The 13,831-nt window shown below is 37.0% G+C and overlaps 1 protein-coding gene across 1 annotated transcript in view; it reads right to left on the bottom strand.

Moving 5' to 3' along the window:
- The window catches only part of LOC150078133 (WD repeat-containing protein 82-like), a 144,642-nt gene that overhangs the window by 88,895 nt on the left and 41,916 nt on the right, over positions 1-13,831 (bottom strand). The window contains exon 4 of the mRNA XM_090384473.1: positions 9,835-9,934. Coding sequence (XP_090240599.1) covers positions 9,835-9,934 — 100 coding nt within the window. The remainder of the gene's footprint in view (positions 1-9,834; positions 9,935-13,831) is intronic.

Below are 13,831 nucleotides of genomic sequence, written 5' to 3'. Positions count from 1 at the left end.
GAAACCCCCAACACCCCTCGCTCCAGGTCGCTACTTATTCTAATAGAAGTTGTGCAAGAATCACCTTCACCTCTGCCTACGGCTACTGTTAAACTATTAGTCCTTGTATCCCCCCAAGCTATCAGTTTTCCGACCCACCTAACACTGCCTCGATAGCATCAGCAAATATTCTTGCACCCTTTCTATTTAAGTGTATCCCGTCCCTGTAGAAGCAATCTCTCCTGTTAACAAGTACAGTCCAGGCTGAAAAAAATTCTACCCCTTGAGCCTTGCACAATCTTTCCAGGGCCGAATTGATCGACAAGGCTCTCATCATAATGTTGTTGTTGTGTTTTCACTTTACATTCAAGATAGTCCCATATGTGCTCTGCAGGATTTAAATCAGATGACTTGGCTGGCCAATTTAAATCCTCTACCATTTCCTAGTGTTCCTTGTACCAGTTTAAATCCTGTCCAGTTGTCATTCAGGAACACAGGAACATTAAAATCACAAATGCCCTTTAAATATTCAACAAAAGGCACAACCTGATCATCCAGAATATTTACACCGACAGTCTTATTCAGCCTGATTGGTATTTCAAATAGGGGCCCACTACACTATAGTTAAAACATCCTCAAAGCATCACTAATCCACCAGCAGCTTGTGCAACACCTTGCACTCAGTGGCTGGCATAATTAGAGTAGAGGCATCACCCAATTCCTGAGCATTAAGTAAATAATTTTAACTGGTTGGTGTGACAAGTGTTTTTAGCCAATTTTAAGGCAGCACTTGTCTATATAATAATATATAAGTTTTAAATATAAACTTTAATCAAACATATATGTTCAAAAAATGCAAGAAAGCTTACTTTAAAATTACAGAACATATGTATACTGTATTTATATTATTTACAATAACAGCTTATGAACTACTGATTTTAAAATTGATCAAACCCACAAAATTTAGCATATATCTAGCGGTCGCTCAAATCTAGTCTTTTTAGAATGTCCAATTTCATTTCCAATGAAAAGTTTTTCTAACAGCTTTTGTCCTCATCCACCACTTAAAAAAAAAAAAAGAAGAAGAAGAAGAAGAAAAAGTTAAAACTACCTACAAGGTAATCTAAAATCAATCACTCAGATACAAAATGCACACAAACAATACGCAAACCAAAACTAAAATGAAAACAGCACTGCTGAGTGGTGCTACAGAGCAGTGTGCAGATAAAATCAACTCCATGTCAGAAAATGACAGTTCCTAAAAAAAAATTTTATAAATACAGTGGAATCTCAATAATACAAAGTTCAAGGGACCTAAATTTTCACGTTTTGTAATAACAAGGTTTGTAGTAATGAGGTCCACCAAAAGTGTCAAATATTTTATTTTTGGTACATACTGTATATCTAAGAATAATAATAAATAATAATATCAAAAATAAATTAATAAAATAAAATAAAAACAAAAGCCTTGTAACAATACAGAAATAGGAATAACATATTTTTTAAAGATTTTATTTTATTTGTAAGATAAACTAAAAGAAAAGCAATATTAATGGAAATGAAAATATTGTACAATATATATTTTGATTATACAATATTTTTGTATCACGGTAAAAATAATTACAATAATTATAAAAGGAGACAAACAAACCATTAACTTTAATAAATTAATCTAATTTAAAGAAAGAATCCAATGTTGTTTGCACAGTTTTTGTCCTTTATGCATTTTTAACTACAGCACAGACGTTATCAAATGCAATAGTTTCTTTATCAACGTTACTGCAGGCCAAGACATTCTCTATTATATTAGCATTAGCATTTGATGCAAGGAAGCAAGCTTATGCAGCATCAGCCAAAAAAAAAAAAAAAACCCACTTCCACTTCACCCCTCTGTTCGTTCAAAATACCTGTCCAGCTGAGCCTTAAACTTATTTAGGCTATCAACCTCCACCACAAGGGATGGAAGTCTGTTCCACCAACCAACCACCTGCTGGCTAAAGGCAAATTTCCGCACGTCTATCCTACATCTGTCTTTCCTCAATTTGAATTTATGCCCTCTCAGGTGATTTTTCTGAGCTAGAGGAAGAATCCCATCAGCATTGAGCATGCTTAAACCATTCAAGGCTTTATACACCTCTATCAGATCACCTCGCTGGTGCCTAGTCTCCAGACATTGTAATTTGCAAAACGTAAGCCTTTCTTCGTAAGAGCACCCCTTTGTTCCATTCACTAATCTTGTTGCCCTTCTCTGTACTCGTTCCAGCAGCTCTACATCCTTCTTGAAATGAGGCCTCCAGACCTGTATACAGTACTCTAGGTGTGGCCTGACCATTGCCTTATACAATGGAATAATCACCTTCTTATCCCTGCTGGAAAAATTCCTGTATATCATTGACAATACTCCATGAGCTATTCTTGCAGCCCGTCTGCACTGCTCAGAGAACTTCATATCTGCCTGCACAACTACCCCCAAGTCCCTTTCATTCTCTACCACTGTCAGTGTAGTACCACAGAGTTGATACGTTGCTCTGGGGTTGCTGTTTCCCATGTGTAGTACTTTACATTTGTCAATGTTAAACTTCATTTGCCACCTCTCAGCCCATCTGCTCAACCTTTCCAGATCCTGTTGCAGCAGCATAGTGTCAGTAGTGTCCTTGACAACCCTGCCAACCTTTGTATCGTCTGCAAACTTGGACATTAAGCTTGATATACCATCATCAATATCATTTATAAATACAGAAAACAATAATGGACCCAACACTGAGCCCTGAGGGACTCCACTAATAACATTAGTCCCCGATGAGCAGTGTCCATTGATTACCACTCTCTGTCTTCTCCCCCTCAACCACCCCTTTATCCATAGCAGCAATTTGCCTCCAATGTCACACTGCTCCAATTTGTGTAGCAGTCTTCCATGTGCAACAGTATCAAAAGCCTTTCTAAGATCCAAGTATATAATATCAAAGTTATTCCCTGCATCCAGTTCTTTTGTGACTGCATCATAGTATCCAATCAAGTTGGTCAGGCAAGACTTCCCCTTAACAAAACCATGCTGTGTCTGAGCTATAACTGAAGTCTTGTCTAAATGATCCTGCAGTGCTTCTTTAACCAGTGCCTCCATTAATTTTCCTGGAACAGAAGTTAAGCTCACAGGTCTATAATTACTTGTGTCAGCCTTTGATCCTCCTTTGTGAATTGGGGTCACATTTGCACATTTCCAGTCTATGGGTACCTCCCCTGAGTCCAAGGAAGCTCTCATAATTATGGCTAAGGGTTTGCTTACTTCCTCTGCTGCCTCCTTTAATATAACTGGATAGATCCCATCCACCCCGGGTGCCTTTCTTGTGTTTATCTTCAACAGTTTCTCCTCCACTTTACTCCCAGTTATTTCAAGATTCTGTAGCTTACTGCTAGAGTTGAATACACCTCTGGCATTCCCCTTGCTGAATAACTCCTCATGTGTGAATGTCAATGCAAAATATTCATTTAGTTTGTTAGCTACCTGAGCAGGATCATCAACAGTTGACCCATCAATATCAAGTGGACCAATCTGATTCATCCCCTTCCTTCTAGAGTTTACATAAGTAAAGAACTCTTTGCTGTTTTTCTTTGCATCCCTTGCCAAGGATTTCTCGTAATCTGCCTTCGCCTGCCTAACCTCCTTTGTAACTTGGTTGCATATCAACTTGTATCTATCATAGGCTTCTGTGTCATGTGTTAATTTGTAAGTATCCCATGCATTTTTCTTCTCTGCCATATGCCTCATTAGTTCATCTGACATCCATTTTGGCCTAAACCTTGAACAATATTTCTTAGTTGGTATGTAAAGCCTAGTAGCTTCCAAGATAAGTTCTTTGAATGCTTCCCATTTTGAATTTGCTGTTGGTAACATCATCAGTTGGTCCCACTTTATAGAATTTAAATACTGTCTCAGTCCATCGTAGTCGCCTTTACGGAAGCAATAACCCTTCCCTTTACCCCTAATGGTAGTTACCTCTTTGAGTAAATCCCACTTCAGCACACTGTGATCACTGCCACCTAGTGGTTCATTTATCTGCAGATTCTTAATGCATGAAGAATCACTGCTGATAATCAAATCAAGAGCTCCCTCTAGCTGCCTCCCGAACATGCTGATGTAGAAAACAATCATCCAATAAATCCACAAATGCCCTGCTAGTGCGTGAGTAACCAGCCCCCAAATTCCAGTCAATATCTGGGAAATTAAAATCTCCCATTATAAGACTCTCTGATTTACTGGCCCACTCTATTTCCCTGTACAGTTCCTTATTATACTCATCAAAGTCAATAGGCCTATAGCACACTCCTACTCTCAATTTTGATCTCCCAATGCTTATGTCACACCAAACTGACTCAACACTGCACTGTCCAGCGATGTCGACTGGCTTCACTTCCTTGGTTTTTATGTGTTTCTTAACTAATAGCATAACCCCTCCCCCCTTCCTATCCTGTCTATCCTTTCTGTAGACGTTGTACTCCCCAAATTGCAGTTCTGCATCCCTTATATCTGTGTGACACCACGTCTCTGATATCCCAACAATATCTGCCTTTGATGTTTTGAGCAATACCTCAAATTCATCAAATTTATTTACTAAACTCCTAGCATTGGTGTACACACAAGTATACCTGCACCTGTTTCTATTCTTAGCTACCCTAACACAACCCATGTGTTTACTTGTACCGCAATGGCTCCCAGCAGTCTCTGAAATACCAGGCATCTTGTTTTTCAGGCTTCAATGTTCAATGCATTTTGGGTATATTTTTTAGATGGCAGTATGCGTGCTTCTTCACTTTCGCTGGTAACAAAAACAGAATCGTTTTGTTTGGTACCCAGCAGCTCTTCTGGTGTTGGCGTTGCAGTGGTAACAACTTCATCATCCACCTTCACAAACTCTTCAAATTCGCCAACAAAATTCATATGCTCCTTCAAATTCCTCCATTCCTCACTGTTGCTATCACATTTGTCTGCTGGACCATGTTTTTCGATGATGTTCTCTCCAAAGCCACTCTTTCTGAAGCAGTTGATTATTACACTTGATGTAATACTTTCTAAAGCAATAACAAGATTACGGATAGCATCCAAGACATTCCAATTTGGCTGCAAATTGTTCCCTCCTTCTGAGTTGCGGATCAAGTACCTTATCAGGCGGGCTCTATATGCTCTCTTAAGGTTATAAATAATGCCTTGATCCAGTGGTTGCATTGAACTGGTGGAATTGGGGGGGTAAAAACAACAGCCGTATATTTGTCAACTTAAATATCTCGGCAGAATGTGCTGTACAACGGTCTAGAATCATCAAAATGTTCCTTTTTTCTGAAGCCATTCTTCTGTCCAATTTTGATAACCAAGACTGAAAAATTTTGACCGTAAGCCAAGCACTGTTATTGGCCTCATAATCACAGGGAAGTTGGTTAACTGCTTTAAAACATCTTGGCTTGGAAAACTTACCAATCAAAAGTGGGAGTAGTTTTGTACTGCCATCTGAATTGCAGCATAACAGAATAGTGAGTCTTTGTTTACTTAATTTTCCACCATGACAAGACTCTCCTCGAACAGCAAATGTTTTGTTTGGCAGCAAATTATAAAATAAACCTGTCTCGTCGAGATTAAAAATATCCTTTGCCTCATATTTTTCAAGGATGGACCGTACAGAACACAACCAGTCTGTAGCCTTTTCTTTGTCGACTAATCCAAACTCACCGCAAACATTTCATGAAACCAAGTTATTCTTGTTTTTAAATCTTTGGCGCCAGCCACTGCTGCATTTGAATTCACTAATCCCATGTTGCTGAGCTAGATAATTTGCCTTTTTTTGCAAAATCGGACTTGATATTGGCAAATTAGATGCACACATTTGTTGGTACCACTCAAAAAATTTTGTTTCAAGCTCCTCATGTTTTGCACCATGAATTTGTTTCTTGTTTTCTCTGTAAATAGAGAAAACAGGCTAATTTTATACTCTAATTATACTGCTGTAAGCAAACAAGTATAGATAACACATGTTCAAGTTGTCATATATCCTAAACACTATAAAGGTCTAATTTTTGTCTGGTGTCTGTATATTTGCATGTACAGACATGCAAATTTAAAAATAACTGCAATGCTTTTTGGGTAAAACATTACAATATAATTCATGCATGTATAGGCTTACTTTTTCATGCCTAATTACTTAATGAACTAAATGCTTCTCTAAAAACTTATAACATAATTCTAACAAATTATTTAATTTTTTTCTTTTTTGTAATTTCTACATTCACACAAACAGAAGCAGAAATTTATATGGGATAAAATCAATAGTTTATACAGAATCAATGTTCAAAAGACCATACAGGCACTGCAAAGAACAAATGAATTATATTATCTTAACCTTTTGTTGGTCACTATGTATCTCTCAAATACATCATATCTTTGTTTGTTTGTTGGAATTAGATATAGTAGGGCATGTGTGCTTCTCAGTAGCTTCCTACATTGCTTCTTGGAAGTCACTGGAATTGGTTTCATTTACCCAAGCCTTTTGGTTTTGATTCAGTCTGCTATTTGTATCTGTGAGATACAGTGCAACTGTCCACATAAGTAATGCTGCATTGCTTTCAATGGTTGAGATGGATTGCTTAGACACAAGTAATGCCAAAGTTATTCGTGCCCAGTTGTTTTCTGAGGAAGTAAGTGATAAAAGCATTGATGATGGAACAGAATCTGATGAGGATTATGCTGAAACAAGAGAAGACAACTCAGAGAGTGCACAAGATGCTACATCAGCAGAGGAAAGTTACAAAAAAGAGGACACCGACAGTTTTTTCATAAAAAAGGATAAATTGACAAAGTGGAGGAAAGTAAGGAGATCAACACAAATTCGGCACAGATCTCAAAATCTTCTAACAAAATTGCCTGAAGTTATTGGTCAAGCAAGAAATGCCAGCATGTCTGACGAAGCATGGAACTGCCTTATCACAAACAAAATTTTTGATGAAATCGTTGAATTCACAAATCAATATATTCAAACTGTTCGAACTACATACAGGAAAGAGATGCAAAATTTACAGACAAAATTTGAGATAAAAGCTTTCATTGGCCTTCTTTATTTAGCTGGAGCACTTCGAAGTAACAAACAGAGATTGGAAGACTTATGGGGAACTGACAGAAATAAAAAATTTCACTTATTAATGAACCAGAGATGATTCAAGTTCCTCATCAGGTGTATAAGATTCGACGATCAAGCAAAGAGAGATGAGAGATGAAAACATGAGCGTCTCACCTCCATAAGAGAGAGATTGTCACTGAATTTGTGGAAAATTGCAAGACGCATTACCTATGTGGGTCAGAATCTAACTACTGATGAGAAATTAAAAGCCTTCAGAGGAAAATGCAGTTTAAAACAGTACATACCTTCAAAGCCCAACAAATATGCATTCAAAATATATGCATTAGCATTAGTTGAGGCATATGATGTGAGAAAGCAAGGTTTGAAAGCATCAACAAAAAAAAAAAAAAAAAAAAAAAAAACCATTCCCATTTCACCCATCGGGTCACTCCAAACGTTTGTCTAGTTCAGCCTTAAATTTATTTAAACTATCAACTTCCACAACAACAGATGGAAGTCTGTTCCAGCAATCAACTACCTGCTGGCTAAAGGCAAATTTCCACACATCTATTCTACAACTCTCTTTCCTCAATTTGAATCTGTGCCCCCTCAGGTTCTTAATCTGAGTAAGTGGAAGTATCCCATCAGCATTGAGCCTGCTCAAACCATTTAAAGCCTTGTACACTTCAATCAGATCACCTCACAAGTGCCTAGTCTCCGGATGCTGCAACTTATAGAACTTAAGCCTCTCTTGGTAAGAGAGGCTTAAGTTCTACAAGTTGGTAAGAGCACTCCTCTAACCAATCTCGTTGCCTTTCTCTGTACTCATTCTAGCATCTCTACATCCTTCCTAAAATGAAGTCTCCAGACTTGTACACAGTACTCAAGGTGTGGCCTGACCATTGCCTTATACAAATGTATAATCACCTCCTTGTCTCTGCTAGCAAAATTGCTATATATCATTGACAAAACTCCATAGCCTGCTCTGGCAGCCCATCTGCACTGCTCAGAGAACTTCATATCTGACTGCACAATTATCCCCAGGTCTTTTTAATTCTCCACCTCTGAGTGTAGTACCATCCAGTTGGTACATTTCTCTTGGGTTACTGCTACTCATATGCAGTACTTTGCATTTGTCAATGCTAAACTTCAGTTGCCACTTCTCAGCACATTTGCCCAACTTATCTAGATCTTGTTGCAGTAGCATATTCTTTTTACTGTCATTAAGAACCCTGCCAATCTTTGTATCATCTGCAAACTTGGACATTAAGCCTGATATACCATCATCAATATCATTAATGAATACAGAAAACAACAGTGGACCCAACACTGAACCCTGGGGGACTCCACTAATAACATTAGTCCACAAAGAGCAGTGTCCATTGATTACCACTCTCCGTCTTCTCCCACTCAAACATCCCTTTATCCATAACAGCAATTTGCCTCCAATGCCACACTGCTCCAATTTGTGCAGAAGTCTTCCATGTGTAATAGTATCAAAAATTCAACTACTACAGGGTGTTTTTAAATTACACTCACAAAATTAGTGGTAGTTCTACATACCAAAATAAGTAGACACACAATCACACATATAAGTAAAAAATTTCATATATGTGTCTGATTCTGAAGAGTTAAAGAGATATGGCTGTTGGAATTTTAAAAGTAGCCATGCAGTTCTGAATGGTTAAAAAAAAAAAAAAGAGAATAAGCAGGCACAGAATCTAATAAAATGCTTATTAAACATTTTACTACATATTCATCATTTTACTAAGTATGTGTATTTGTTTATCTAGTAAGATTATGTCTGTTTATTTTTATTTATTACCATTTACAACTCCATAAACATGCTTTAAAAATACAAATAGCTATAGGACTGTAACCACTCAGAATGATTACATGAATTTGTTTGGTTAAAGTGTAATTAAATTACCTCTATAATTTTTAAGTGTAATTTAGAAACATCATGTACATAAACTCTGTGATATTGGAATTGTAGCACCCAGAAGAAATGACTGGAAGTGCATTTTTGAACTTTGCCATTTTTCACAGGTACCAATGTTTTGCAAAATTCTTGTTGTTTCTATTCATAAGTTATTTTTGAAGGTATAGTCTGTTGGACTTGATTTTGTTTTTGATTTCACATATTCCATTTTGGAAAAAAACTACTCACATATAAAGATATTCCCGATTAAGGAAAGGATCATCCAGGAAGATTACAGAGGATATGGTCACACTTTCACATTCAGAAGGAAAGGGATGAGTTAACAGGTGCCACATGAGTCATGGAGATTAAAATTGTATTTGTATTGCGGAATAAAAAATAAAAACTTAACACCAATTTCTTCTTGTGGTTACCTCAAGCCACATGAAAAGCAATAGTCAGGCCAAATCTTGAATACCACAAACAGGTTGAACAACCTCATTTTAGGAAGACTGTGAACCTCTGAAGGGAACAGCAACAAGAATGGAGGGCTATTAGTACCACGGCAAAACTTAAGTTCTGCAATCTTTGGAAAAACAGGCATTTACACAGGAAACCTGTGTGTTTAAGGCACGAAATGGGTTGAGTAGGCTAAATACTAAGGGCATCGTTACTCTTTCTTGAAGCATTGCAATTCAACATAGTCGTTCAATTAAAATAAATATCAAAATATGCATTGATATAATAAATACAATGAAATTTTTCTATAAACTCTTTCTAAATTAAATAAATTGATTTAACAGCATTCCACCTCAGTTTTAAATAGTTACTTACTTCACAATTTGGTGTCCTCAAATCCCAAAGACGTACAGTTTTATCTAATGAGCAAGAGATAAATGAATCATCTATTGGTGATATGGAGAGTGAAATTACCCTAAAAGGAAACAGGCAATAAAAATCACTAAACAGTGCTTTGGGGAAAGAAATAAAAGTTTAAAATTCTTGCTTATTGCAAATGTAGAGCACACCTATGCAGTTAACACATAAGTTTGGCATGGAGGTGAGAGTTACTAACGGAAGGTAACAGCTTCGTAATGATTTCAATGTAATTAGTCAGTGTCAAAAAGTTAGGTTGCAACCTTTTTTTTTTTTTTAATGTTAAATACAAATATGATGGCTAAATATGGTTTTAAGATCCATAAAAATCAGTCCTCCCCTAATATTCTAACCAGGCTTAGTCCAGGACCATTTCACTCAGTTTCAGATAAACAGTTGTAGAAGCTGGACTACATGTTGGGATTACAAGTAAGATTTGTAGATGAATCACAGAGTGGCTGCAGGGCAGGAGGCAAAGGGTTGATTAATGGTTACCCTTCAGATTCAGCTAATCATTTGAAATGGGGCTCCCTAAGGATTGGTTCTAGGAGCACTGTTATTTTTATTTTATTTTATTTATTTATTTCTTAAATGACCAACAAAGGAATTTGTAGATGATATTGAGATTGGAAGGACAGCTAATAATTAGCAACAAGCAGTGCTCCTTCAGGACAACTCAGATAAGCTTCAAGGATAGTCAGAAAAGTGGCAGCTATGACTATCCTTGAATGCTGCAAATTGCAAGGCCTTATATTTGGGAAATAGAAAAAACCAAAATTAATTTACTCATTTGGTGGGATAATACAGTTGAACATTAGTTCTTCATGCAGTGTAGATGGGTGGTGAGAAGGCCCCATAATATCATATCAATGATTTATCAAACTTTTGCTTATAGAGATAGGGCGGTCATGATCCCAGTGTACAAAGAAATTGTAAGACCACACTTGGGAAACTGTCCATGTATGGTGACTGTATCTGAAAATAGACAGAGCTTCTTGAAAAGGTCCAAAGAGAGGCAATCCACTGGTGAGAGCTGCAAAAGAGCACTCACATGAGGAAATACTTTGAATGTGAAGACTAATGAGCTCTGTAATCAGGCACCTTTGGGGGAGGAACCTGATTGAGATCTATAAGACTCTGAAAGGGGATAGTAAAATGAAAGTAGGTGAAATTTTCACTTATAATTCTAGAACTAGGGGCCATAAATTCAAATTACAGAGAAACAGGTTTAGATTGGAATACAGGAAATTTTCCATCAGCCCCCCTCCAGATTGTTCAGACTAAACTATTGATCTTATAGGTGAAATTACAATTATATGACCAAACAGCAGACAAACCTTGGATAACTTTTACACATTACCAAAATATGATGTGGAAACCACAAAAAAATCATGCCCTTCTTTTGGTGGACATACGAAGAAGAAAGCAAGGTCACAATCACCCAAGCATGAGAGAACTATCAGAAGCATGTACAGCATGAGTGTCTTCTTTCAGGGAAATCCAATATTATGGAACTTCGAAAATGCTGATCACCTACCTCCTCACCTGAGGTGCCACATACTAGAGCACCTGTATGCCTGCACCAGGTACTCTGATAAATGGCACTCCAGGTGTTGGAAAATCCTACTGGAGGCTCTTTTAACCAAGCTCACTCTAAGAATAGCAGAAGAGGAGAGAAAGAGACACTCACAATAGTTGTATGTTTATATGCCTATCAGGACCACTCTTTATGGGAAAAGTGGGCAGATGCATAAAACCATCACCACAGATTTTCAAGGGGTGTCTTGCATTAGCTCTCACCAGAAAATTAAGTAAAAATGAGCCAATGTCAAAAAAAGGTTCTGTGTTTATTCATGTCTTGTGGCAACAATTCTTGTACAAGTACATCAGTCCTCGTATAGCACAAAAGTTGTGTTCCTAGAAACCCTCGTGCAATGCAAAATCGTGCAATATAAATAACAGGCCCTATGGGAAAAATAGGGTTAGGTGCCAACCACCCAAAATTGAACACATATTTGTAATCAAAACATTACCAAACACAATAAATTATCATAATAAAATACATATTTTATTACGACTATTACATAATAAAATATTGCTTATGCTTTTGCTTCTATCATAAACAAACTTGTTTTTTGTTTGATTTTCTATCCAAACAGATGACAGCCGTTCCATCTCTTCCAATTCTTTGTGTCTTAATCTAATGGATTTTAATTACACTTTGAGTTGTTCCTGCTATAAAAGTTGTTTTTATTTTCTCTGCATTCTTTGTAATTCTCGGCGTTGCCTCATTTAGGCCTGTAGCACGTGCAATATCACATGGTCTTTCATTTTGCTCAAAGCATTTCACAATTTCGTATTTTTTCTCTATTGACAGAGGCGGACTGGCCATAAGCCTCACCAGGGAAACCCCGGTGGGCTGGAGGCCGGTGTGATTTTGGCCATAAATGCTAGTATGAGGCCACTACAAATTTTCCCGGGTAAGAATTTTTGACCCAGTCCGCCTCTGTTTATCAATATTGCTTTTCTTTGTAATTCTCGGCGTTGCCTCATTTAGGCCTGTAGCACGTGCAATATCACATGGTCTTTCATTTTGCTCAAAGCATTTCACAATTTCGTATTTTTTCTCTATTGACAGAGGCAGACTGGCCATAAGCCTCACCAGGGAAACCCCGGTGGGCTGGAGGCCGGTGTGATTTTGGCCATAAATGCTAGTATGAGGCCACTACAAATTTTCCCGGGTAAGAATTTTTGACCCAGTCCGCCTCTGTTTATCAATATTGCTTTTCTTTTTCTCTTTGAATCTGTAGTGTCTTCACCAGGATGCTTCCTTTTCACACCTTCTAAGTATTTTACTCATTTTTAGGGAATAAAGCACAATTACAAAATGAGGAGGCACGCTTGATACACATAAACAAAGATGTGCACGTGTAGCAACTGAATAAACAACACCGTAAAGGCAAAGACAACTCTGTTAACACCTCACTAGCTCACATTTTACTAAAGCACATTTCTGGGGGTTACTACAATAAAACAATAAAAACAATTTCCAGTTGCGTTCCTGCTAGTGGAATCTGTTATAAACTGGTAGTAAATTCGATCTAATTGCATTTGCGATAATACCGATAGCTGGAATTTTACGTTATTATGGTGGAATGCATTTCCTCTTCACTGATATAAAAAAATTAAATACATTTTCAGAATCTTCTCTTCATTCCTATCGTGTTGCATTCAGTTGGGGTGATTCCGGTCTGACTGCCATTTCTTGTAAACACAAAGGCGAATCGTGCATAAGCGAATTCGGTTTGTGTTATATATGATATCATTCCCCTATTTATAAATCGTGTATGATCGAATTCATGTAGCGTAAACACGTGTTATACAAGGACTGACTGTATACCATAAAATGGATACAAGAATCGTTACCACAATACAACTATAGATACAAGAATTGTTGCCGCATTACATTAACATATCCAGACAACCTTCTGGTACTTGTGATAGGAGATACTTGTACAGCACGAAGTTTTGCCATTTTTTGATGTGAAAACATCTATAGCAGCACCTACAATGGAATGTAACAGAAATGCAATCATACTAAGAAAGTATGATTGTGATGTCATATTATTCTACAAATGGATTTCATTAACCTCTTCCAAGCTAAGGATATTTTCACATAAAACATCTTTCGTGCGCACAGGATACACACGCCTTAAGTTTTTTTTATTTGATTAACATATTAAATTGTACTCAATAAATAGTTTAATAGTTCTAGTTCATGAGCTTATTTTTAAATTTAGCTAAAGAATTTGTATGTTATAACTTAATATTTGTAAAGTTTTTGTATTCTGATTTGATTTGGTGCAAATACAACCAGTACATAGTAATGGAATTTTAGGGTTTTAATTGTGGTAAGCAAGTCGCTCAAAAGGTTCTAATCATATAGGCCAGTGGT

Source organism: Mastigoproctus giganteus, chromosome 11 (assembly GCF_048544385.1).
Source record: "Mastigoproctus giganteus isolate SK-2022 chromosome 11, ASM4854438v1, whole genome shotgun sequence".
In the NCBI taxonomy this organism is placed as follows: domain Eukaryota; kingdom Metazoa; phylum Arthropoda; class Arachnida; order Uropygi; family Thelyphonidae; genus Mastigoproctus; species Mastigoproctus giganteus.
Note: the sequence above shows the minus strand (reverse complement) of the source record. Positions and strands in the feature narration are given on the sequence as shown.